General features: G+C 50.9%; 1 protein-coding gene across 6 annotated transcripts in view; it reads left to right on the forward strand.

Annotated features, from left to right (window-relative positions):
• The window catches only part of KIRREL3 (kirre like nephrin family adhesion molecule 3), a 385,133-nt gene that overhangs the window by 24,305 nt on the left and 334,025 nt on the right, over nt 1-26,803 (forward strand). The window contains exon 1 of one of the 6 annotated variants that reach the window (XM_085560095.1): nt 10-1,022. The exons of the other annotated variants lie outside the window; for them this stretch is intronic. Within the exon in view, the coding sequence (XP_085416221.1) occupies nt 1,004-1,022 (19 nt within the window). The 5' untranslated portion in view covers nt 10-1,003. Of the gene's footprint in view, nt 1-9; nt 1,023-26,803 lie in introns of those variants that run through there. 6 annotated transcript variants of the gene reach the window in all.

Genomic DNA, 26,803 nt, shown 5'->3' on the forward strand with positions numbered 1-26,803 from the left:
GCTGGGAAAGCTGTTGGTGCTGTCAAATGTCTCTGCTTTCAGCCCAAGAGGCTTCTGTCCTTCTGTCATGGACAAAGTGTCTGTTCCTTTTCTCTCCCTTGCTCCTTCCAGATCCTGGGAGGTCTGGTGCAGTTCACAATTGCAGAGCACTTGGGTAAAGCATTCTTGAAAAGTGCAAAATATTTATTAGTATTTGCATAGCAGCCCCTGACCTGCTGTGAAGAAGCAGCCCTTCAGCTCTTCTGAGTAAATACACCTTCATTAAATAAAACTCTGCCTGTTCTGCACAGCACCGCTCTGTCTCACCTTCATCTGCTTTTCCATGTGTAAAAAGTCTTAGGAGTATTTGACTTTAATGAATTTTGAGCATGCAAAGTGCCTGCCTGGCCCAACAGTGCAGCTTTAGACCCTGGTGACAGGAATGAACAGCGTCCAGGGGCTGCTGAGGAGTCATTTCAGGAGTCACCAAGCACTCGTTTGGCTGTTGCCTTATGGCTGGAACCCTGCAGAAGTGCAGGCTTAGGGGGTACAGGGCTGGTTCCAGCTTGGTTTGCTGGGAAGGTGTGTGGATTTGGGCTGAGCCTGCCTGGGGATCACAGCCACCCTTCAAACCTCCTTTGTGCTGCTGCTGCAGAGCTGCTGGGATTGCAGATGGGATGCCAAGGCTTTAGATGCTCTCGGTGGCCCATAAAATCTTCTTGAGCTTTACATGACGTTAAAGCTTGAAGAGGCACTATTTAAAGCAGAGTGTTTTCACAAGTGCTTGAGGTTGGCTTAATGCTGCTCTTGTTGCAGCTAAGCCCAGTTCAAACAAACTTTGTTCAGCACTGAGCACACTCTGGAAATATTCCCCTCTCCCCCACCCCCAGAGGGAGGCAGGCAGATATTTGTATTAGAAGAGTCTCTGTACAACTCAGAGGCTCCAGCCATTTCCAGGCTGACTGAAAATGGGGAGGACAGAAGGCACTGGCCATGATCCACCAGCTTTCCAGCCTTGGCAGAAATGGTAGATAGGCTGCCAGGTAATGCTGGGTGTTAAGGGGGTATTTCTGCTTTATAATTCATTGAGCAGCTTACAGGTTCAGCTGGGAAGCCGCTTTCTCTTCAGCATCTTTGTTAAAAAAAAAAAAAAAAGTTGCACAGCTCAACAGATTTTTTGATAAATTCCTGAAGTGTATCCTCATCCCTCCCTCATGTCAGCTGACAAATGACTGTTTCGTCTGGCATTCCTTATTGACTTATTTGCTTTTAATACAATGCAGAGAGCAAAGAACCCAGGCAGCACAAGCCTCTTGCTTGTAGCTTTGGGGGCTCGTTTTTCATTTGGGAACTGAGGTGGGTTTTTTTGTGGTTCCTTATTTTCATTCAAGGCTTTGTTGCAGATTATAAAATACAATGTTCAGAAGCGAAGTCTGCTTGTTTCTCTCAGCAGTCACCTCTTGGTCCCCAGTGCCACACTTGGGGACACTGCACCTGTTTGCCTTTGCTTTACCTCTGTTGGGTGTTTTATGTGAGAGCCAGACTGGGAGTGTGCTCAGAGCTGTTGCACTCGGAGACTCCTGTGAAGCTTCCTCAAACCCCAGGAATATGTGAGGGATGGCGAATAAACACCAGATGCTGCAGTGCCACTGAACAAAGCTGAAAAAGCATAATCCACCCATATGTGCCAGCTTCATCCATCTATGCTTTGTTCCCTGGGCAGCCTGCTGGTCTTAGAGAATCCTAAAATCCCAGACTGGTTTGGATTGGAAAGGACCTCAAAGCTCATCTCATTCCTGCCATGGGCAGGGGCACCTTCCAGTAGCCCAGGCTGTTCCAAGTCTCCAGGGCTCTGCAGCAAGTTCTTGGTGCTGTGAAGGATTTGTGCCCCTGCTGGCTTTCTCCTTAATCTGCCAGAGAGGGGATTTGCCAAAATACTTGAGCTGAAGTTCAGCTGGTTTGCAATGGGATTAGAGTCCCTGAAGAGGAGAGGAGTTTCAAACGTGGGTGTTGCTGTCACCCTGTCCTGGAGCTGCCGGGCTGGGGGGTGCTGGAGTATTTTGGATCTGGGTCTATTTTCTTTTTAGTCTTTGGTAGCTGAATGTGTCTTGTTTCTTTAAGACAAGATCACTTTGTTTTCTTGCCTGGAGCACAAGCCACTGTCTTCATCTGCCACATCTCCCACCAGTTTACGACAGGTGAAGAAGAATTTAATACCAGGAGGATTATAAGAAGAAAAAATGTAATTACCTAGGGAGAAATCCACTAGGATTCTCCTGAATATCCTGTCTTATAAGGACTTTTGGGGCTTCTTAGCTGTCTGGAAGCTTTGGGATCTGCTAAGACTGAGCTTTGAGAAAAGTAGTCTTAAGTCTGCAGCACCTTGGGGGAAGGGCTGCTGGGCTGGAGGTGATGCTGGGGTCGTTCTGCATTCAGGGAAGAGGTTCAGACCTCCACATTTGGGGCAGTGGGGGTTCAGACCCCCACATTTGGGGCAGTGTGAGTGGCTGTGCTGCAGCCTTTGGTGGGTTCCTACACCACTGAAACGCTGCCAAGCTGCAGGGAGTGTGTGGCCTGCCCGACTCTAACCCAGTCTGGGGATGTGAGTCAAATCCAGTGGAGAATAAAACACCTCCTGGCCTAAGGAAGAGTCAGGCTGTGCCTTTGTGTGTGGCTGGTGGCCCCACAGGCTCTGGTGGCCACAATGTAGGGGTCCAAAATAGAGGTGTAAAGCAGGATCAGCCATTCTTGACAGCAGAGCCCTCAAAGTGCCTTTTCCCCTGGGTAATCGCCCGTGGAAGGGGTGAGAGAAGAGCTGAACACTGTCCTGGACCAACCTTCTCCAAGGTCATCCTCCTCAGGTGCCTCCTTCACCTCCTGCCACGCCTCGCCGTGTGCTCTGCCCGGCTGTGCAGGGTGTTGGGTTCCCTCTCCCTTCCCCTGTCCCAGCACCATATGTCATTAAAATGCTCAGACATGTGGAAAGGGCCTTGACAGAGATGCAAGGAGACAGGGGAGACACGGCTGAGCAGAGACTTTGTCAGATGGAATGATTCTGACATTAGCGACGGTAACCGGGGGAGAAAGATCCAGCCACGGGAGGGGGAGCGGGCTGGGGACCTGGAGTGACAGGACACGAGGAGAGACAGGGAAAACAGGAGCAATTTCCAGCTGCAAATGGAGTGGAAAGCAGCACTGGGGTTGGAGGACTCGAGCATTGTCTTCGCAGCAGTGCAGCGACCCGGCCTTGCCATCAGTTCGGGCATGTTTAGGTCTGAGACCAGCAGCAGGAGGTTTTTTCCCCTTCCTCCACCCTCTGCCATGCCAGGAGCTTGTTTGGGAACCTTTTCTAGCAGAGTGTCCTGCCACAAGCCTGTGAGAAAGATGTTAGCCAGTTGCAGCCTCCACCTGTGCCAGGTGAATGTGGGAAAAGAGCCCTGGGAGCACCTGGGGGTGGAGAAAGGTGAGGCTGGTGTGTGCCCACTGCGGTGGGGAGTGCAGGATTCCCTCTGCTTCCCAAGACAGCTCTGTTTTGCTGGTTGTTTATCGTGTTTTGAAGGTATTTTTTTCCCTGCAGAGAACACCTCTGAAATTGCTTTGCAATCCTGTAAAGAAAACAAATGAAAGGAAGCCTTCCCTGCTCCCACTGATGCGAGGAATCCAAGCATCCATGTAGGTGGCAGGCGTGGATGTACAGCCCTGAGTATTTGATATTCAGGGCAGGAAGCTGGTGGGGAAAACCCAGCAAAGAATTCCTTGTATCTTTAGTGCAAATATGCCTGTGGTTCAGCAAAATCGAACAAATGAAACACTTGGAGCCAGGAGAGGAGAAAAAAGCAATTCCCAAACTCTGTGCAACCTGCAACAAAACCACAGCTCCTGGTGTTTGAAGAGCCTGGGCTGGAGAGCACCGGGAAGAATCCCTTCTGTGAGCAGGGAATGAAGAGCCAGCCCCAGGGAATGAGCCAGGAGTGAGCCAGGGCACACAGCTCCACTGGAGGGAACCTCCTGCACAGCCCGCCTCACCATCCCCACGCTGTGAGCCTGGGAGAAGGCTATTTGTATTTATTTATGAGCAGCTGGAGATCATGAGTCTCCAGCCAGGAATGGTGAGTTCCAGCTGTGCCTCCATGCCCGGTGTGGGGGGACTGGGAGGCTGCTCTTCCTGGCCCTCACTGGGGAGCTTCCTTTTAAAATCTGGAGGTAATTTTAAAAGGATTAAAGGGATGTGGTTCCTCACATGGGGAATGGTGAAGGATGGTTGGGACTGGAACACTCTGATGGCCTCTCAGGTGGGTGAATTACAGCGTGTCTGAAGATGGGCATTCCCACTGCTTTCCAAACGGTGTAGGAGTCTCCTGCCATTATTTCCCCAAGTTTTCACAGTGTTCCTTGAGGGATGTGTTGATCTGCCTCCAGGTGTGAGGACAGGTGTTTGCTCCTGGGCAGGTGCTGCTTCAGGGAGGCTGAGCAGAGATGGTTTCTAAGGGATATAAACTCTGGGACCTGGACATGGAGTCATGGGAGAGCCTGAGCTGGAAGGGACCAACAAGGACCATCCAGTCCAGCCCCTGGCCCTGCACAGACACCCCAACAATCCCACCCTGTCCCTGAGAGCATTGTCCAAAGGTCCCTGGAGCTCTGGCAGCCTCGGGGCTGTGCCTATTCCCTGGGGAGCCTGGTCCAACTTATGCTTACCAGAACTTTATATTCTTCCTAATTTCTGGCCTGGTGGCTGATTTCTGGGTGCATTTCTCCTCTCCCCAGCCTCCCAGCACCGTGGTTTCCTGCCATGAGTCACTCCCAGACAGGCTGTTATTTCTCTCCAAGTGGCCTATCTAACACAAACTTTGTACTCCTAAGTGCCAAGGGAAGCGTTCTTGGGGGAGACGAGCTCCATTTGTTTAACACTGTAGTTCAATGTTAGAAATCTCTCTCTTTTGTCACAGACAGAGTCACTGGATGCATCAGCCTTTGATCTCAGCAGCCGATCTTCTGCGTGGAAGAAATTTCAGTAACACTTTAAATTATGTGTCTGAGATACCCATTACCAACATGTTGCGCTCAGATTTAGGGAGACTGTTGAGTAGTAGATAAATAGTACATGAGGTGCCTTTTAAAATACTTTTATTACACCAGTATTTTTCTCCATGAGACGCTCTTAAGAACTGGGAAACTGCATTTCCTCTCCTGCCATTTAAAAAAATGCTCCACAAGCCTGGGTTTATGGTACTCTGCCTAATTTGATAGATGTTGATAAATGGCATGTCTTATAATGAGTGGCTTTGGGGCTAAGTGTGCATCGTGGTTGGATTTGAGTTTGCTTCTTGCTCTGCAATTAATTCCTTAGGTGACCTTGAGCATATTGCTTCAAAGCTGTCTCATTTTACTGTCTTATCTCCCAATGAAGTCCCTCTGTTTGGAGAGGGAAGCCTTAATGAAATCTCTGCTGGCAGCTGGGAGCTCACCTGGTTGTGTGCAGCGGTTGCAGAGCGGGGTTGCATTTCACCCTCCGGTGACACGTTGTGCTCTGTTGTGTTACACTGGAGTTAAATCCGGCATTTTGCTCTCATCTGTCAGGCTTCTGCACTAAGGAGATTCACCTTGTTGCTTTTACACAGCTTCAGGTCCCTCTGCTTCACTTAATGGGATTGTCTGTCCAGGAGACAGCTTGGGGAAAATTTAAAGATGTGCATTCCGCCTCCTGTGCTCTCACCGTTGCCTGCCTAGGAAGATCTGCAGGAGCAAATCTCACAGGGTCCACAGGGAGTGCTCAGGAACACACCAAGGCTTTCAAATTTCCTCTGCAAGTGTCCACCCAAGTGCCAACTGCATTTTAAGCTCAAGCTTTAGGCTTAGAGGTCTCCTCTGCTTTGTGTGCATAAGCTGGAAGAGAGGTGGGCAACAAGATTATGGAATCAGGGAATCACTCAGCATTCTGAAGTAATAAAGATGTTTGAGGTACTAAATGAGGAGCCCTAGAGCTGGGAAAGGCGGTGGCCAGTTTGGCAAAGGCTCAGTGTTCCAGCTGAGGAAGGGAAGGCTTTGATCCGATCTAAGGAAGGAATCCTTTACTCGGTAAGGATGGTGAGGCTCTGGCCCAGAGAGGTTTTGGATTCCTGATCCTTGGCTTGGAGCAACCTGGCCTAGTGGAAGGAGTCCCTGTCCAGGGCAGGGGGATTGAAGTGGATGGGCTTTAATGTCCCTTCCAGGCCACACAGTCTGGGGGTTCTGTGAGTCTGTGCACTTGGAGCTCTTGGAGGACTTGCTTTGGGTTTGGGAGCAGCTCCCTCTCCCCAGTGCCCCAGACTTGGAGCTTCAGGGTCTGGTTCCCACCCGTGACCTGAGAGAGCAAAGAGCAGCAGCCAATGCCATGGAAGAGGTGCTGCTCCCAAGGCCCTTCCTGCTGCATCCACATCCCCAGCACCACCCCTTCCACATGGTGTTTGAACCCATTTAATACCCACAGCTACAGAGGGGCCTGGGCTCCGCTCCTTGACGTGTGATAAGAGAAGGGGGCAGCATTTTCCAGAGCTGGGAGCCAGGAGCTGTTGCTAATAGCATAATTTCCAAGCTGGCGTTCTCTTTTGAAATCCCATGAATGGGATAGGAAGTGTCAAATTTGGAGCTTTTAGCTGTTTGACCTCCAGCTTTGATTTTTGAACAGGCTGTGCTCGTGTTTTGTTACTGGCCAGCTGGCAAAGGAGAGGGATTCAAGGGAGCATTGCCTGCACCACAGATCCCTCTCAAAGGGATTTTGGGTCCCAGTGATGCTGGCTGCTGTTGTTTCACAGGTGACAAAGGCATCTCTGAGGACTTCAGTAGAATAAGGTACATTTCTAAAGGAAGGCTGTTTCATTAACCACAAACGTGTGCTCTGAGATGATGTATTTCTGATCACAGGAAGGGTCTGTGCTTCTGGAGGCACAGACACGGAGAAAGGGATGAAAAGATTTTCCTCAGGTGGGCGTTAAGAGCAAAGACACATTGATTGCTGGAGGCAGTGAGGGCTGGTTCCCACCCACTGGCCTGGGGCCTCTGCTTTTCCATCTTTGCCTCGTGGATGGAGCTTTCCCCTTTTGCAGCACGAGCATAGCCAAGCTTCTTTCCCTTTGAAGTGCTCCGAGAGCTTCAGGAGGTAAAAAAACCCTCAGTAAGTGCAAGAATCTCTTCCAGTGGATCATTATTTGGTGTGTCTGGAAACACTTCAAGGGGGATGCAAAGCAGAGCTGGTGGTGGGGCACTGGGCGTGCCTGTGGGCAGAACACCTGTGAGCAGGGCTGCCTTTCAAAGTTCTTCATGGACTTATTGCTGTTCCATGGGGATGGAACAGGGAATGGCTGCTGGAGCTGGGGATGGATCCGAGACACTGAATTTTTTTCAGTGCAGCTGCTGTGCTGTGACAAGAAATGCTGCACAGGGCAGGTTAGCAGAGGGCCCTGTGAGGCTTTGTAATGAAACTCAGAACCTTTCACCCTTAGCCAAAGCTTCTGTAAATTGCAAACGGGGATTAAGCCAGGAGCAGGAGCTCAGAGCCCTGTTCCTTGTGGTGCAAGACCCACGGGGAATTTTGCTCCGGTGGAATTGAAAAATCCATGGCTAAGAAAGCAAGGATCATGGGCCAAGGGGGCAAGTGTAAGGAAACCAAGTGTGACCGTGTTCTTCAGATTAGATCCAGAGCATTGGCTTTGCAGAGAACTCCCTGGGCACGGGTACTCCTTTATTCTTATTAAATAAAGCAGTCACGCCGTATCTGGAGGAATTGCAGAGATGGAGCTGCTGGGAGGGGGGAGCACAGGGGGAGGAGATCAAAATGGGTTTGTCAGTGCAAAGCTCACACCGAGCACGGCAAAGAGACAGGGAGAAGCAGATCACACGGGGAGAATGAGACTGAGCCACAGCCAAGGTGTCAGAGCAGGTTTGTCGCTGCCAGAGCCAACTGGAAGTGAAAACATCACGGGGAAGCAGAGGCAGATCGAGCCTGTCAGGGAGGTTTAACTCGTCTGAGGGCTGAGAACACTCCCAGCCCCACTGGCCAGGACAGGAGAGCAGGGACAGGCAGGTGCCTCTGCAGGCTGGAGGTGCCCAGTGAAGTGCCCAGCCCAGGAAGAGCTGCTGCAGCCCCTCCAAGCACTGGCTGGTGTCCAAGGGGCCAGGGGATGGTTGTGCCACCCAGAGAGCCTCACGCCTGCTGGAGGAGCTCACGATGAACACTCAGAGCTTGTCTTGAGCTCAGCAGGAGTTGAGGGATGTTTGGTGGCACTTGGGGGACTGGTGGCCCTCTCCAGGTGGAGTTCGGGTGGTGGAGGGGCAGAGCTGTGCCCCACCACAGGCTTTGCCTTCCTCCCTGTGTCCACTGCCAGCGAATTCCCTTTTAATATTCCTCCCAGCTCCCCTCCCCATGACAGCCAGGGGATGCTGCTGTGCTTTATTGCCACCACGTTAATGAAAAGGCCATTGCAGCCGAGGCTTCTTTGGTGACTTGGAGATGGATTTCCTCTTCAGGCAAGTAAAATGAGCCATCCTCAGCCCGCGTGGAGATAAGGAATGCTGAAGGATGGTTGGGACTGGAGCATATTTTGCTGGGTTGAGGCCATCCTTCTGCCCAAAAAGTTGTTTAAAATCCTTCAGATTGTCCCCTCTTGTCAGGCAGAGCTATGGATGGGGCAGGTGGGGCTTTTTGAGTCATTGCAAGAGACTTTAAAGCCCATCCAGTGCCACCTGTGCTTTGGGCAGGGACATCTTCCACTGTCCCAGGCTGCTCCCAGCCCTGTCCAGCCTGGCCTTGGGCACTGCCAGGGATCCAGGGGCAGCCACAGCTGCTCTGGGAAATCCATTCCAGGGCCTGCCCACCCTCCCAGGGAACAATTCCCAATTCCCAATATCCCATCCATCCCTGCCCTCTGGCAGTGGGAGCCATTCCCTGTGTCCTGTCCCTCCATCCCTTGTCCCCAGTCCCTCTCCAGCTCTCCTGGAGCCCCTCCAGGCCCTGGCAGGGGCTCTGAGCTCTCCCTGGAGCCTTCTCTAGGGCACTGAGGACCTCACCAGAGATTGGGAGGAGAAATCTCCTCAGCTGTTGGAGGTCCAGGAGTTCTCCTTGGGATGCCCCAGCTCCTGTGCCCTGGGCTGCATCGTGTCCCCCTGGGCAGGCAGAGCTGCTCAGGGCTCTGGGAGCTGAGGAGGGCTGGGAGCAGCAGCAGGGAGGGCAGGCTGCTGCTCCCCTTCCCAGCCAGGCAGGGAGATGCCAGCCTGTCCCAGCATGGCTCTGGGAGCACTGGGCTGCTGCCACCTGCTCCAGAGCCACAGCAGCGACCTCACATCCTGCTTAAAGCTTTTGTGCCTCTTCCCACCTGGATTTCGGTGCTCCAGCAGCGTTCTGAGCACAGCTGGTTGCAGGTTTTTCCTCTCTGATTTCTCCCATCTTCATTTCTTGTCTGCTGGCTCTTCCAGCCTGTGCTTGAAGCATCACAGACCACTGAGCACATAATGCTCCGTGGCAATCTCCAGGTGAGGCTTTGCAGGGAAGAAAAAAGAAACAGATGGTTCCTGTGAGCAGCACCTCAAGCCTTCCCTGCAACCCCACGGAGAGGAGCTCCCAGAGCTGCAGGGCAGTGATGCTGAGGCACAGGAAGGGACTGTCAAGGATGACTCTAAAATTCTGCATCTTCCAGGTCTCGGTGTAAGGTGGCCCAGAGCAGCTGTGGCTGCCCCTGGATCCCTGGCAGTGCCCAAAGCCAGGCTGGACAGGGCTGGGAGCAGCCTGGGACAGTGGGAGGTGTCCCTGCCCACTGCACAGGTGGCACTGAATGGGCTTTAAAGTCTCTCCCAACCCAAACCATTCCATGATTCTCTGTTAGGTTGGGATCACAGAGCACTCAGACACTGGGCAGAGACTCTGGAAGGATTCAAAGTGGTGCTGAGTCCACCAGAGTTTGGCTTTTGTGCTGAATTTGATGCATGTTGTTCATTTTCGTACCCTCCTACTGCAGGAAAAGCTGGGTTTAAAAAATAAGGAGGGGAAAAGTTTCCTATCTGCTTTAAATTAAAATAAATCCAGAGCAGAGAAGGCCTTTTGTAAGGTCTGCTGAGTTAATGGATTCATAATGACTTTTAAAGCTTCACTTGGGTAAGAAATACTGTTCATTTCATAATTGCATATAAATATACTTTCTCATAATCCAGGACAGCATAGCAAAAGGAAATCTACTGGCTTAATTATAAATCTTTTTATTAGCTGGAACCCTGCTGGAATAAAAAAAGAGCACCACATATTGTTTTTATCATGGAGGAAAAGCATGGGGAAAGGAGGGAGGGGGACGTCTTGGGAATGAGTTATGAGGAATTAAACAGGAAAGAAAACAACTGTGAATGCTGGGGGGCAGCAGTGCAGGTACCGAGGGCTCCTGTGAGCACTTCCACTTTTCCAATCGATCCATGGGCATGGAGCATTCACACCCTGCCTTTCCCGGGAGCCAGCACAGCAGATCAATTCTCTATCCAGTCAGTGGCTTTTCCAACGTGTATTTTTTTATCTCTTTGACCTACCGTAACCCCAGCTGAAGCCGATTTGTTTCTCCTTAGCTCCTGTCCACCTGGCTGGCCCAGGCAGATTCCTCTTTTGGAGCTGGAGCAGGAAGCCGAGGTGGAGGGAGGATTGGGGACCTGCTGGTGCTCTGTGCACCTGGGTGTAATGAACAGGGTCTATGCCTTTATTAATGTTCAGCTCTTTATTAAAAAGATCAGCTGGGCAGGGGGCTCGACACAGAGCTCACCCCAACTGTTGTAGCTTTCCCAGTAGCCAAAGGGTGAGAAGGCTGCAGAGTCTGTCCCTGGAGTCTCCGTGGCACTGGTAGCTGAAGGTGAAGAGGTGTGCAGTCTGTATCTGCAGTCCCAATCAGCAGACTGTTCTCTCGCCTTTCCTCCTGGCACACTGGTAGCTGAAAGGTGAGGGGATGTGCAGAGCCTGCTGCCGAGATCCAGCACCAGCTATCCCTCTCCTTCCCTCCTGGTAACACCAGGAAGAGTATGTGTTCCTTTGTGCCTGCTTCCCACAGCCCAGTCGAGTCTGGTCCTCTGCAGGTCATGGTGACAGGTCAGACACAGACCAGGGATGTGGTTCCCTTTCCCCAACCAGCACACCCATCCAGCCCCCTCCACTGTGCCCAGCTGTCGGCACCCCGGCCTGGTTCAGGGGCTCCGTGTGGTGGAAAATTCCCTCCTCCAACCCATGTTTCCAAAGAAAGGCTCAGCAGTCTCTGTTGTTGGGTCTCAAGGCAGTTTATTGCAAGTTATCTAAAAGATTTTCTCCTTGGGCTGCTGTGGTTTGCTCACAGCTCAGGCAGAGGCACACACACACCCTGACATCCTCTCTGACCCCGACTGCTTCTTCTCTCCCACCCAGGACTGCTGCTGTCTTTTATATGGTACATTACGTGTTACATGGTTACAGTTTTTCCCAATGCCTATTACCTATATTAAATGGTGCTTTTCTATCTTTTATATGGTACATTACGTGTTACATGGTTACAGTTTTCCACAATGCCTATTACCTATATTAAATGGTGCTTTTCTATCTTTTATATGGTACATCACGTGTTACATGTTTGCAGTTTTTCCCCAATACCTATTGCCTATATTAAATGGTGCCTTTCTACTCTAAACCAATCTGTGAGTGCCAACATCACCAAGAACCTGGAGGTGAGGAAGGAGAAAGAGGAGGAACAGGACCAGCCTACATTCCTCCATCTTAAACCCTCTGACCACATGTACAAAGTAAAAATCCCATGTACAAGCATTAAAACCCCTTTGTACAATACTAAAAATTTCTTCCGTCTACTTTGTAACTACTTCTACTCTAATATCTAAACTTTTGTGACTTCTTGTTCTTCCTGCAAGGTTGGTAAATCATTCCATGGCTCAAACCCAAAATCACAGCTGTTTGCAGCTGCCTGCCAGGGTCTCAAATGCTTCTGACCTGGACCCGGAATATCCAAAAATGTCTGAGGGACATTTTGAGTTCCAACACTCAGCTTTCCATTTAGGGGTGTTTTCATCCCCAAAATCCCTCCCATGATTCCGCTGGTCTCTCTATTTTGCATCCCAGTCCTAGAATAGAAGTGTGGGTGTGGGTGTAGGTGATTTTCAGGAGCAATTAGCTAATTAACATTTCGATGTCAGTACTTAGCTCAAGCCGAGTGTCCCAGCAAGGCTGTTTTGTTCATAACGTGGGGATGCCGAGCTGCCTCCAGGGATGTGCTCCGGCCGGGATGTGCCGCGTGTGGATGGCCCCGCAGCAGCGGGATGCTGGGGATGGCTCCCACCAGCCTTTTCTCCGGTTCTTTGCGCATTTACTGGAGCATTTGGGGTCGCTCCCAGCTCCTCCCTGCGAGCTGAAGGATCGGGCTGCTCTGCCCAGCCCATCCATCACCCCCTGCTCCCCTCGGGGGAACGCGGCACCCAAGCGCTGCTTTTAAAAACAAAAAGGAAACTAATTAAGCGCTTAAAGGTTGAACAGCCCATTTGCACCTGATGGAGACAAATGAGGCTGCCTCGTGCCCAGGAAAGCTGGCACCGCTCTCCTGCTCCCAGGTGGCTGTTCCTGCAATTCTGGGCTGCTGCAAAGCCTGGCACTGCCAGGCACCTGCTGCCTCCTCTGTCTGCAGAGCCGGGATGGCACCCACTGCCTGGGAATGCGGGGGGAGAGGTCCCTGGGTCTGAGGAGGCAGCTGGGAAGGGGCTCAGCCCGGAGAAAAGGAGGCTCAGGGGGGACCTTGTGGCTCTGCACAGCTCCTGACAGGAGGGGACAGCCGGGGGGTCGGGCTCTGCTCTGAACTGATGAGAAGATGAGAGGACATCATTTTAAAGTGCAGCAGGGTAGGTCTAGGTTGGACACCAAGAGGAATTTCTTTGGAGAACGAGTGGTCAGATGCCGGAATCTGTGGTATTTAAATGATTCTGAGATTGTAGGAAGTCTCTGTCAGCCTCACTGCCAGAGCAGAAGCCATAATTGGTCTGTGCTGGTTTCCAGGTTGTTTATTCTGTTTATCTCTCACATGTTCTGCTGCCCTGCCCAGCTCTGTCCTGCAGGGCAGTGTGTGGGGCTCTGCCCTCAGTGGGATGTGACAAACATTCAATACCAGAAACTCCCTGGGCTGCATTTACAAGAACGTGCCAATATCTGTCACCTCCGTTGGACAGTGTGTCCCCAGCCTGAACCAACAGAAAAATGCCAACACCACAGTGAGACATGGAGGGCATGAAGAAGGAGAAAAAGGACAAGGCACACCCAATTTCCTCCATCTTGTCCCCTTTGGACCCCTCATCTAGAATCCTAAAATTTTACTTTTGCACCTGTGCCACATTTAATTATTACTCATTTCAAACACTCAGAGATGGTAATTCATCTTGTAAGATTGAAAACTCTTTTCCATGGCCAGAGATCACAGCCAGTGTCTCTGGGGGCTCTGTCCAGGGGCTTCCTGACCCCTGCCAGGGTCCCAGGGCAGCCAGAGGGAAGCTCTGGATTCCCAAATCAGACACTGGAATGGGCTGCCCAGAGAGGTGGGGAAGTCCCTGGCCCTGGAGGTGTTTGAGCAAAGACTGGACATGGCACAAGATGCCATGCTCTGGCTGATGGTGGTGGTGGTTCACAGGCTGGATTCTCTGATCTCAAAGGTCTTTTCCAGCCTCACTGATTCTGTGGTCTCTGTAAATGCTCCTCACTGTGCTGTGATGCCCCATTGTGACACCTTTAATCTTCCTAGCCACAGCCAAGCCCAAGAGCCTCTTGCTGCTACTCCTGGTCTTGCAATCCCCCTGAATTTGGACGCTGGTGTCCTCTGAGTTATGTCTGAGGTAAAACACAGCTGCTAAGTGGGAAATCTGAGGGGCTACAAGCAAGTTCAGCTGAAAGAATACATCATATTCTCTATCTCTCTGGATACACCAGTTCTTTGAGAGAATTTAAAGTACCAGCATGGCTGGGCAAATAATTTCCCTGTTTATTTTGCCTTGGGTATTGAGAAATCTGATGTTAATTTCTTCCTTTTTAGAGGAACCCAGGAATGTTTTATCCACGCTCAATTGTTAGCAGTTTTGGCCAGATCTTCCCTGGGTCTTGTATGAACTGACGGAGGTGGGAGGGAAAGAGAAAGCCAGAGCCAAACCAGAGAATTAAAGAACAGCAAAGCAGAGCAGGACAGTAATATGCTTTTGGATTTCTTTTTCATGTTCTGAAAAGAAAATAGGGAGGGGAAAAAAAATAATCTCTTCTCCCACCCTTCCCTCCAGACCATGGAATTAAATCTATAACCATTAGAGAAACATTTTGACCCAGACATCTTTTTTCTCTCTGCTCCTTCTCTGCATTCAAAAGCCTCCAAAGTGTCAGCATGTTTCCATGCAGGCGAGATGTGCATTGCATCTAAACAACATCATGTCAGTGTGGTGGAGAAAATTCCCACTGAGGGCCCTGCAGGTCAAAGCAAGCTAATGTATGATGCCCTCCCTTGCACTACTGAGCATGAGTTGTGCTGATAAGACTCCATTCTCTGTGTCTATTAAATCTTCTCTCCTGTATAAGCAATGCAGGCACAGAGTTATTTACTTATTTTTCTGGCCTTCCTCCCCCCGTAAATTGTCATCCTCGAGCAGGGGGGACCTGCTGAGCCATGGGATCTGGTGGTAGCCATCCTGGTTGGTTTTTATTTTATTTTTATTCCATTTTTTCCCACTCTGTGACACTGGTAGGTTGTGTCTGGTTGCTTTATGTGCTGCTGTGACTTAGCTTGAGGGCCTGTCCTCACCTAGCGCTGGGTGATTCCTCCCTCCCTGCTGTCCTGGGTGTGAGGCGAGGGCTGGCACCCCTCAGCTCCTCTGGGAAGTGGCTGTGGGAAGCAGCTGATGTTTCACCGCTGTCTGAAGCTTTGACATGCAGGATTTTTTTGGAAGGGAGCTGATTGTTTGGGAATTGTTCCCTTTGACCTCCACCCTCTCCATTTTGCGCTCATCCTGCACTGCCGGGGCACCGAGTCTCAATTTCTCATGTTGCTGCTGCTCAGCACGGGCATTTTGGTGCCTTTCCCTATTTTCTGGGTCTTTTTCTATCCCAGCCTGGGGGTACCTGGGCTAATGAGGAATGCCCCCTCAGTGGGTGGCAGTGGAAAGCTTCCAGCCCAGCTCAGCCCAGGGCTGGCTCATAACCACGCACTCAGCAAGGAGGGACAGGGGTCAAGCTGTGAAAGCTGCTCAAGTGGAGCTTCTTAGGGAACTGCTGGAGCCTCTTCGAGGAGAGGCCTTGGGGACTCATTATGTGCTGCCAGCGTTGCAGGGTGTCAGTTGGCTGTGGCTCTGTTGTTCCATGTAAACAGGTACACGTGGCAGGTGGGGAGGGTCTCCTGTGCCTGCTGCAGGAGCAGAAGGATTGGTGGTCACAGGGAACTTGCAGAGTTTTGGGTAGGAAAGGTTAAAAGCAGGAAAAGAGGAGACTTCTGTATTGAGGACCTGCTGTTCCCTGGGCAAAGAGGGCGATGACTGTGCAGGTGAGGAGCTCTGAGTGCTCGCACTGTGGGGATAAGGACGTGTCATCAGGAGTGATGGAGGAGCTTGTGCCATGGAGAAAGAGCAAAAGAAACAAGGGAAGCCAGCCAGATAGACACCTTTAATCTTCTCTATTAACTGGGTCTTTTTGCCTGTGGATTTGGGGAAGGCAGCTGGCTCCCTTAGAGCCAGGCTGGCAAATGAAAAAAGGGATGACGGAGATCTCTGATGCTGAGAGTGGATAATGCTTGGAGGGGACAGCACTGGGGAGGGGATGAGCAGTGAGGGGGGTGGGGGAATCACCAACATCTGCTCTCACACTCAGTCTTCACACTGATCCCTCCTCGGATCTGACAATCCCCTCCCCTAATCCCAAATCCCAGCGATCTGTGCAGCCGCTGCCCAGCCACCCATCCCGGCAATCTGCCCGTGCTGGGGGAGCAGCTGCCGGGCAGGACAGAGCCCAAAGAGACACTGCCCTTGTTGTCACACACGGATGACTTTCCCCACCTGGCTGAGAGAGGCAGAGACAGGAATTAATCAAACAAGCACCAGCTGCTGGGAGGAGCAGCTCCAGCGGGTCCTGAGGCAGCGGGGCGCAGCTGGGTTTGGGGTAGGGAGCAGTGAGCCCACGTGTGAAAAACGTTCACGCTCCTGTGGAAAGGTAAAAGTTTAATAAAGGATAGGAGACAAGGACCACAGAGCACAAGCACTCAGCCAAGAGCACCCTGTTACCTTCAGGGACACCCCACAAATACCTTTCAATGGCATCAGCCTGTTGGATATTCATAGACCCTCATGCACAGTAAACTTTTCCCCAAACTAGTTTACATGTTCCAATAATTGTTCGGCATGGTTCCTCCTCTGTTCCACCATTTCAGAGCATGCCCATTCCTTGGCTGTGGTTTTAGTCCTTTTTAATCATCACCTCCAGTTTTTGGGCCTTGCTCCACACTGCCTTCAGTCAGTGAGTGCTGATGTTGGCAGATCTGCAGAGGTGTCCTCATCCTCTGTCCATTGGGTGTTATCCCATCCCAGCAGGCATTTTAACACAAGCACACTGATATCACTACTATGTCTAAGCTTAATCAATAACAGAAATAAAAACAATGTCTTTATAACAAAGTTACTTTGACACCACACATATAAAATCCATTTTAATATTTGCAAAAAGCCAATATTATAATATATATTTATAACAAATCCAGCCTGCTGACTGTGTTCCTCTGGTCTCCCTCTGGGAACCATGAAACATATCAGTCAAAATACAGGGAAAACCTGGGAATGCTGCTGTGACTGCCCCCTGCCCTGTGAGTGCCTTACATGTGTGTTCAGGCCCAGAAGTACAAAGTCATCTTGGCAGGAGGCTCAGCTGAGAGCAGCCAAGTCTGGGGAAATCTGAGTCAATTTTGAGGGCAGGAGTTGTGTGGGATTATCACATCCCTGCCAGTGTTTCATACAGTTGGAAAGGGAAGAAAATGAGGAACAACTCCCAGTGGGTCCTGAGACAGTGGGTTCAGCTGGTTTTGGGGTAGGGAGCAGTCAACCCAGAGCCTGCTGACTCTGTGCCTCTGATCCACAACAGGTATCAGTCAAAATAGAGGGAAACCTTTTCCCTGTGGGGCTGGTGCTCCAAACACTCTGCTGGGGCTTCACCCATGCAGCTCTTCAGGTCTACACCCATACTTACAACCCTTCATCTTTGCCTTCTCAGTAGTGCCATGGTTGTTGCTGATGTGCCCCTTTCAGTGGGCAGAGCTGTTCCTCCTCTGGGAAATGTCAGCCTCTCCAGATCCCAGCTTCGTGTGGACACTGTGGGAACCCAGGGCTTCCCTCTGGCTGCCCTGGCTGCCCTGGGACCCTGGCAGGGGTCAGGAACCCCCTGGACAGAGCCCCCAGAGACACTGGCTGTGATCTCTGCCCATGGAAAAGAGTTTTCAGTCTTACAGGATGAATTACCAACTCTGAGTGTTCGATATAAGTAATAATTAAGTGTGGCACAGGTGCAAAAGTAAAATGTTAGGATTCTAGATGAGAGGTCCAAAGGGGACAAGACATAGGAAATTGGGTGTGTCTTGTCCTTTTTCTCCTTCTTCATGCCCTCCATGTCTCACTGTGGTGTTGGCATTTTTCTGTTGGTTCAGGCTGGGGACACACTGTCCAACGTAGGTGACAGATATTGGCACGTTCTTGTAAATGCAGCCCAGGGAGTTTCTGGTATTTAATGTTTGTCACATCCCACTGAGGGCAGAGCCCCACACGCTGCCCTGCAGGACAGAGCTGGGCAGGGCAGCAGAACATGTGAGAGATAAACAGAATAAACAACCTGGAAACCAGCACAGACCAATTATGGCTTCTGATTTGGCAGCGGGGCTGACAGACAGAGACTTTCTACAAACTGGAATCATCAATAGCTCAGATTCTGACAGACCCCAGGGGTTTGCAGGCAGACTTTGCCCTTCTGCACAGGGACATCCCAGGGGGTGCTGGGGATTTGGATTCACGTCCTGCATCGGGCTGGACAGGGGAGCAGTGCAGGTTTCTGGGGAAGAGAGGGACATTCCCGGGAGGAGAGGCACATCCCTGCTTGCTGCAGGGCTGGTTCCACCCCGAGGAACACACTCACATTATTTTAATGTTTTAAGCATTTTTGTTCCCAAAGCTCACGTGCCAGGCTGTGGGTCCTGCAGACAGTACCTGGGGGCCCCAAACAAACCACAGGCTGGTGCAGCAGGGCTCAGGCATGGGCTAGCACACATAAAATCCCAGTCCCTCTTCTTAAGCAAATGCAAGGTCCTTTAGGAGGAGGGAAAATCTGAGCTGTCTTTGCATTGAAACCTGTTGGCATGGAGAAAGTGCCGAGATGCCACCTGTCATCTCTTTAGCACCTTGTCAGTGGCTGAAGCCTCGTGCCCAACCACAGAGGCTATTAGGGAATAGCTCAGCAGCTATTTTTACACTCCAGCCAGCTCTCTTGGGTGTGATTTTTTCCCTTAGATTTTTCTCCCCCTCTGTCCTCCCAAAATTAGCTGAATTTTGACACAAAAGAAGTAATTGGAAAAATACCATGAAAAGAGGCCTCTTAAACCTTTCCTGACTCCTGGAAACGTGTTCCTGTGCTGAAGAAAAACGTCTGTGCTCTCTCTGGGAGGGAAACTGATGTTTGTTCCATGGCTTGTGGGCATGTTTATGGTGTTTGAGCTGCTTTCAGGAAAGCAGGTGGATGTAGCCTGTCTTGTCCCCTCTAAAGGTGTGATCTGGCTCCAGGGAAACCCTTTGTGTGCTCTGAGATTTCCACTGAGCCTGTCCGGTGTTACAAGTACTCCAGGATTGCCTTGGCTCAGCAGATGAAGCAGAGCAGGGTTTGGTTTTGGGGCCATGCTGGCTGTTGGGGGTTTGTTCCATGCACAATGTGATTTATTGCTGTGGGAAGAACTGGGGAGAGCCCATCCCGGAGTCTGTGGTCAGTCCTGGATGTGCTGCAGCACACGTGTCGAACACCACCCTGGGTCAGGGTGGCTCTGTGTGGTGGAAAAGTCTCTCCTCCAACCCGAGCTTCCAAAGAAAGGCTCAGCAGTCTCTGTTGTTGGGTCTCAAGGCAGTTTATTGCAAGTTATCTAAAAGATTTTCTCCTGGGGCTGCTGTGGTTTGCTCACAGCTCAGGCAGAGGCACACACACACCCTGACATCCTCTCTGACCCCGACTGCTTCTTCTCTCCCGCCCAGGGCTGCTGCTCTCTTTTATATGGGACATTACGTGTTACATGGGTACAGTTTTCCCAATGCCTATTACCTATATTAAATGGTGCTTTTCTATCTTTTATATGGTACATTACGTGTTACATGTTCACAGTTTTTCCCAATGCCTATTACCTATATTAAATGGTGTTTTTCTATCTTTTATATGGTACATTACATGTTACATGTTTACAGTTTTTCCCAAAGCCTATTACCTATATTAAATGGTGCCTTTCTACTCTAAACCAATCTGTGAGTGCCAACATCACCAAGAACATGGAGGTGAGGAAGGAGAAAGAGGGAGGACAGGGCAGGCCCAAATCCCAAATCCATCTTGAAACCTCTGACCCCCATGTACAAAACCAAAACCCCCCTGTACAGCATTCAAAAATTCTTCCCTCTACTTTGTGACTACTTCTACTCTAATATCTAAACTTTCGTGACTTCTCAATCTTCCTGCAAGGTTGGTAACTCATTCCATGTTTCAAACCCAAAATCACAGCTGAGGGACATTTTGAGTTCCCACACACAGGTGTCCTGTGATCCCTGGCTGGGATGTGCCTCTAATTACTGTGATTAGTGCTGCCCCACACCAAGGCCAGCCCCCAGCTGTAGCTCGCAGCACAGCTCTGGCACTTCAGTGGGAGGGATTTAAATGGCACTCAAAGGCTGCAGGGTGGAATGGGGATGTTAACAACATGGTGTGTGTGTTGCAGACCCCTGCAGAGGCACAGACTCACCTCTGGTGAGTGGTGATGCTCCTTTGGTGCCTTCCCTGTCTTGGGAAGGAGCAGAGGAATGAAAGAGCCTTTAGGGCTGAGGCTGGCCATGCTCAGCTGGCCCTTGGGGTGCTGTGCCATGCCCCCAGCCCATGGAGAGCAGAAACAACTCAGCAACACCAAAAGCCCTGGCTGGGTTTGGGGCCAAAGGAAAGAGCTGCCGAGGAGGGTGGCAGGAGCTGAGCAGCAAAGCTGACACAAGGATGGGTGTCTGCCTCTGGAACCTGGTACCTCACAGGCCCAAAATATCAGTCAGGACTGAGGTGGCAGCATCAGGGCCTGGTTTGTGGGTGGGAAAGTGGCGAGTGAGCAGCTCTGGCCAGGCTGAGCTGGCAGGGAAGGCTCCCAGGCACTCTGCCTGCTGCTCGGAGCTGCCTGTGGAACAGAAGAGCTTTGGCATTCTTCAGGGCAGGGCAAAATTCAGAATCTTCCCTGAATTCGGCTGCCTGCTTTAAACAAAGCTTGTTTGCAGACATTTCCTCATCTCTCCTTCCCTGCTCTGGCTCCGCAGCAGCGAAGCCACAGGTTCTGCCACTTCTGGGGAAATCTGAGGCAGTTTTGGGTGCAGGAGCTGTGTGGAGTGGGATTATCACATCCCTGCCAGTGTCTCTCAGTTGAAATGGGTACAAAAAGTGTATTTTCCTCTCTCCTCCTTGCCAACAAAATTGAGGCTCCTTCTTGTTCTCCTATGGCTAAATTAGCTGAAGCCTTCCTTTTTGTTTAGGTAACCTTCTCTTATATTAAGCATATACCCAGCAAGCCAGATTCATTACTTATTAATTTACAAAGTGGTAAATTTCAAAGCTGTCATAATGCTGAAGTCATGTTCACTTTAGTTATTCTGCATAATTAATTACAAAGTAATAATTTGTACATCATGATATTTTCATTCCAACATGAAAGCCGAAGACTCGGAGCCGTAACAGCCTCAGGCAGCAGTGAGGGCCGAAGGAGAGTTCCAGATGTGCCTGACTGAGGAGAATATCAACTCAGCCTCGCTTCTGGGGAGGTTCTTCCTCCTTCTTGGTGTCCTGACCTCTCCCCTGGGCCTGCAGGAGCTCCCTGAGTACACACAGCTCCACCTCCAGTGCTGGGGGCACTCTGTGTGCCACAATACAAGAAATATCTAAAGCTGTTAAAAAAGCATCCAAAGGAGGGACACGGAGATGGGAAAGGATCTGGAGGGGCCGCAGGAGGAGCGGCTGAGGGCACTGGGGTTGTTCAGCTGGAGCAGAGGGGATGAGGGCAGAGCTCAGGGGCTGCAGCTCCTCCCGAGGGACAGCTCTGATCCCTGCCCTGGGACAGGGACAGGAGCCTGGGACAGCTGGAGTTGGGCCAGGGCAGGTTCAGGCTGGAGATCAGGAAAGGTTCTTCCCCCAGAGGTGCTGGCACTGCCCAGGCTCCCCAGGGAATGGGCACGGCCCCGAGGCTGCCAGAGCTGCAGGAGCCTTTGGACAGCACTGCCAGGGATGGACAGGGTGGGGCTGTCAAGGGAAATTTAGGTTGATATTAGGAAAAAGCTTTTCACTGAAAGAGTGATAAAGTTCTGGAATGGCTGCCCGGGGAGGTGGTGGAGTCACCATCCCTGGGTGTGTTTAAAACAAGCCTGGAGGTGGCACTGGGTGCCAGGGTTTGGTTGAGGTGTTGGGGCTGGGTTGGACTTGATGATTTTGGAGATCTTTTCCAACCTGGTCATTCTGTGAATTGTTGGGGTGTCTGTGCAGGGCCAGGGGCTGGGCTGGATCATCCTGATGGTCCCTCCAGCTCAGGACATTCTGTGATTTTCTGGAAAGGTTGCAGGGCAGGAGGGAAGGTTCCTGTTTCCCAAACTTTGTCTTGCACAGCTGCTTTGCAGAACTGGTGCTGAGAACAACTTGCTGTGTGTCACAAAGAGCTTTCTGGTCCTCTCTTTGTGGAGCTGAACCTGCTCAGGGGTGCCTCAGCACCTGCAGTGGTGCTGCACCTCTGGGACCTTCTAGAGATGGTAAAGGAGAGCAGGGTGAGGCCTGGAGGGTGAGCACAGTGCAGAGCACCATCACACTATGCAGGATGTTGGAAAACAAATGTTGGCTTGGGAGGGAGGAAAGGCCAGTGTCAGGGGAGCTCCACAGGAAACAACCCCAAGATTGCATTGATTTGTTCTTTTTGATGCTTGCTTTTACAAACAGAAGGAGCAGTGGATTGTGTCTGGAACTCCTGAAGAGCTGAGACAATGGGCACAGGCCACAGAGACGTGCAGGGACGGAGCAGCAGCTTCTCCCCTCTGCACCAAACCCCTCTGGAGTGAGCTTTACACTCAGAACCTCCCCCTGCCCCTGAGGGTGCTCTGAGCCTTCCTTTCTGCCCATGCTGCTTTGGAGGGGTTGATCTCATTTCCCAACTTCTCAGCCATGGAATTAAGAACTTCTCACTGACAGCTGAGAGGACTGGACTCACCCAACCCGTGCAGCTCAGCTTTGGGTAAAACTTTAAGAGACTCCAGGAAAGCTCCCCATGAGCTCAGTGGCACTGATTTCCCTTCAGACACAACGAGCCTCAGCAGCTCCATCAGCTGCACATCTTTGGTCTCTGTTTTACCACAGGATTCTGTCTCTCTCCAAAAAGCTCTGATTTTTGTCAGTTGATTCCTCTTGTTTTCAGGTTTTCCTGAGACAAGCATGGCAGTTCCTGGCTTCAGTGTTTGTGGCCCTCGAGGAGAGTTCTGTTTTGTTCGTGATCCAGTTCCCCCTCAGAGACCTGGATGTTCTCACACCTTCCCCTGTTGGTGCTGTTGGTCAGGGATGTCCCCAAGGTGATGCCACCTGGAAAGGTTTCCCCAGGGGCTCTGGAAGCCCACGGCCCATGGTGAAGGGAGGAGGTGCAAAGGAGGAGCAGTGAACATCCCCTGACCCCAGGCGTGACCACAGGGGAAGTTTGAACGTGCAAGTGGAGAAATCCTCGCGTGTGCTCAAGGACAGCCTGTGCTTGCTTTTAATTGCCTGGCCAGGGGTGATGAATGGATCCCTTTGGACCTGGGCCCTTCACAGAGCGGGCAGGTCCAGTCTGATGTCACAGAGGGCCACAGGTCACCCGTGTTTTACTGCCCATGTCCAGCCTGCCCCTGTGGGAGCCTCTGTGCAGCACCAAGCAAAGGGTAAGAGCATCAATCTCCCACAGCCTCATCCCTGCTCCCGAGCTGGAGCCGGCTCCCCTGGCAGTGTCACTTAGCAGTGCTACTGCAGGAAAAGAGCTCCTGTGACAGGTCTAATTCATTAATTGTGGTTGATGATGTCACATGCAATCGGAACGGCCAAGGGGACGGGAACAGGGAGGACTTCCCAACTTCCCTGCTCTTCACGTCCTTCAGCACAGCCCTGACATCCCTTCAGCAGGGAAAGGCACCCGGGCTCCTCCAGCAAAGCCTCTGCAACCCTCTGGAATCAGGGCTGCAATTTCGATGAAGTCTGCCCATGTTGATTTCCTGGGAAAACAAAAACAAGATATTGAAAGCAAACAGCTTTCAAAATTGAGTGGTGCAACGATAAACTTATAATTTGGGAATGGTTGTTACATTCACCACTGCAAAGATCAATCTATAGCCTTTGTGAGCTGGTGATTTTGCCCAGTCTTGAGAACTTATTTTAATCACTTGACGCTAATCTCATTTCCAAGCCTGAAAATGGTCCCAAACATTGAAATTATATGTTAATATAGCGAGATTGACAAAAGGAAGCTGCTTGTATCGACTTGGAATTAATGAAGCAATTCAGCGATGAACAATATCGCTGGCAGGAGGTGTTAAGGAGAATTGTTGCAGTTGTTAAATTTTGGCACTGAGAGGTCTCATTGCTCTGAGGAGATGGTCGGATCACAGCGAAATGAAAATTACCTGGGAACTTCACAGGGTTTTAGTTATTCTGAGTCATTTCACAGGGATTGCAGCAGGAAACAGGGAAATGTGGGTGAGGGGACTCCTGGTTATCCACAAGTTCTTTTCTGCACTGGTGAGGGAAGAATCCTCTCTGCAGTCCTGTGATGGGGTGGAAACAAGACTTTGCTCACCCAGGCTGGGCCGTGCCCCACTCCAGCCCCCGAGGATGAGCTCAGTCTTACTCTGTTACAGCAAAGCTCTGGGGCAGAAGGGCTGTGACCATTCCAAGCTGTGAATTTGCAGGTCCTGGGACAGAATCACAGAACCTCCTGAGCTGGAGGGACCCACAGGATCATCCCGGGCAGCCCCTGGCCCTGCACAGACCCCCCAACAATCCCACCCTGTCCATCCCTGGCAGCGCTGTCCAAAGGCTCCTGCAGCTCTGGCAGCCTCGGGGCCGTGCCCATTCCCTGGGCAGCCTGGGCAGTGCCAGCACCTCTGGGGGAAGAACCTTTCCCTGATCTCCTGATCTCCAGCCTAAACCTTTAAACCTCCTGTCCCTGTCCCAGGGCAGGGATCAGAGCTGTCCCTTGGGAGGAGCTGCAGCCCCTGAGCTCTGCCCTCATCCCCTCTGCTCCAGCTGAACAACCCCAGTGCCCTCAGCTGCTCCTCCTGTGGATCTGTTCCCCTCCAAATCCTTCCCCATCCCCATGTCCCTCCTTTGGATGCTTTCTAACACTTTTTCATCTCATGTTGAGGTGCCCAAAGCTGCCCCAGGGCTGGAGTTGAGGCTGCCCCAGCCCAGGGCAGAGCAGGAGCATCCCCTCCTGGCTGGGCCTGATGCCCCCAGGGCCCTCCTGGCAGTGCCAGGTGTGTGTTCCCAGCTGGCTGTGGCTCAGGTGTGTCCCCCTGCACAGCTCTGCAGGGCTGTGGAAAGCTTTGCTTTGCTGTGGGTTCCCCTTTTGTGGGAGCCTGTTTTGTTCGGGGCTCCTTGCACAGCCTGGTTGCCAGCTTTGGCTTTCTGCAAAGTGCTCATGGTTTGTGGGGCTGCCGACAGCTCCGAAGCATTTCACCTTCCCCAGAGCTCAATTTGTGCTGCTTGGTGGTGTCAGCAGAGTGAGGGCTTGCAGGAGCCTGAGCCAGGCTTTGATTCCTGGACCAGTGATCCAGCCCAGCCAGGAGACTCAGAGCATAAAGCTGCACGTCGGGAGAAAAGGAAAACTTGTTAAGAAATAGAGTTTCTGTTCTTTGCAATAAAATTCCTCAGTAAGACTGCAGATAAAGATGCCAGGATGTGTTGCTGCTGTTAACATCTCGAGGCTTTGAACTCATACATGCAATACTTGAGAGACAATTTGGAGCAACTGAATTCAAGGCACAGCAAAAATGCTTTAGAAGCTGCTCGCTGACAGTGATAAACATGTGGAATGGGGAGGGACGTGCCCAGTGGATTTTGAAGTAGCTGCCGGTGAATCTGTTCCTCCAAGGGAGCCGGAGTTGAAAGTTGGAGCATGTTTGCCAATTATTGACTCGCTGATTGATGGCTTAGGAAGATGAAGGAGACATGAAAACAGCGAGTTCCCCTCCAGATGAGGGAGATTCTGCCAGGGCGGGGCAGGACCATCACAGGCAGCCCTGGTGCTCCCTTTCCTCAGCTGGAAATCGCACCTGGGTTGGGAATGTGCCTTTCCACAGCTGGAAATGGTGGGAATTTAGAGAAGAGTTTTCAATCTTACAGGATGAATTACCAACTCTGAGTGTTTGATATCAGTAATAATTAAGTGTGGCACGGGTGCAAAAGTAAAATTTTAGGATTCTAGATGAGGGGTCCAAAGGGAACAAGATGGAGGAAATTGGGTGTGCCTTGTCCTTTTTCTCCTTCTTCATGCCCTCCATGTCTCACTGTGGTGTTGGCATTTTTCTGTTGGTTCAGGCTGGGGACACACTGTCCAACGTAGGTGACAGATATTGGCACGTTCTTGTAAATGCAGCCCAGGGAGTTTCTGGTATTTAATGTTTGTCACATCCCACTGAGGGCAGAGCCCCACACGCTGCCCTGCAGGACAGAGCTGGGCAGGGCAGCAGAACATGTGAGAGATAAACAGAATAAACAACCTGGAAACCAGCACAGACCAATTATGGCTTCTTCTTTAACAACAGGGCAAAAAGACAAACACTTTTTACAATCTCAAAATCATCAATACCACAAATTCCAACAGGAAATCACATCTGGGTTGGGAATGTGCCTGTCCTCAGCATCCTGGGAGCACAGGCATTGATGTCCATGGAGAGGTTTTTGATCATTAGTCTTCAGCTTCAAATGGATTTCGTGGTCCCAGGTGTTGCTCTGTGCTCAGAGGCTGCAGCAGGGTGCCTGTGCTGCTTCCAGGTGTGCCTGCACTGCAGCCTGGGGTTTAGGGGTAGAGGAGATTGGCAGAGTTCTCTTTTTCTTTTTTTTTCTGCTTTCCCTTGCAGGAGGAGGGGCCAGGACTGCCTTTGTATCCCACTGGTAGTTTTTTCTAGAGCTCTCTAAGTGAAAAACCTTTGGTGAGGTAAAATACACAGCACTTTGAAATTATAGCTTTTTCTGCTTTGGTATCTGGTTGAGGGTCCCAGCTGGCTGGGGGGTCTGTTCTGGTTGGATATTGAATACAGGTGATTTATATTCACCAAAGTGAAGATTCCTATTGATCTGTCAGGAGCATACTGCAAACAAAATGTTTATTTTTAAATCTCAAAGTGACTAAAAAAGGTAGATAACTTTTTTTCCTTGCAATAAAGAAGGCTGGGGTTGAAAACACTTTCATTTCATGAGCTAAAGGTGTTCTCTGAATGTAGCTCAGATTTGCAAAAATACTTCCCCCTCTCTGACTTTTTTGACTTGTCAACCCCCCTCAAAAAGCTGAACTCTCTGAAAATG

The sequence above is a fragment of the Lonchura striata genome, chromosome 24 (genome assembly GCF_050655825.1).
Source record: "Lonchura striata isolate lonStrDom1 chromosome 24, ASM5065582v1, whole genome shotgun sequence".
In the NCBI taxonomy this organism is placed as follows: Eukaryota; Metazoa; Chordata; class Aves; order Passeriformes; family Estrildidae; genus Lonchura; species Lonchura striata.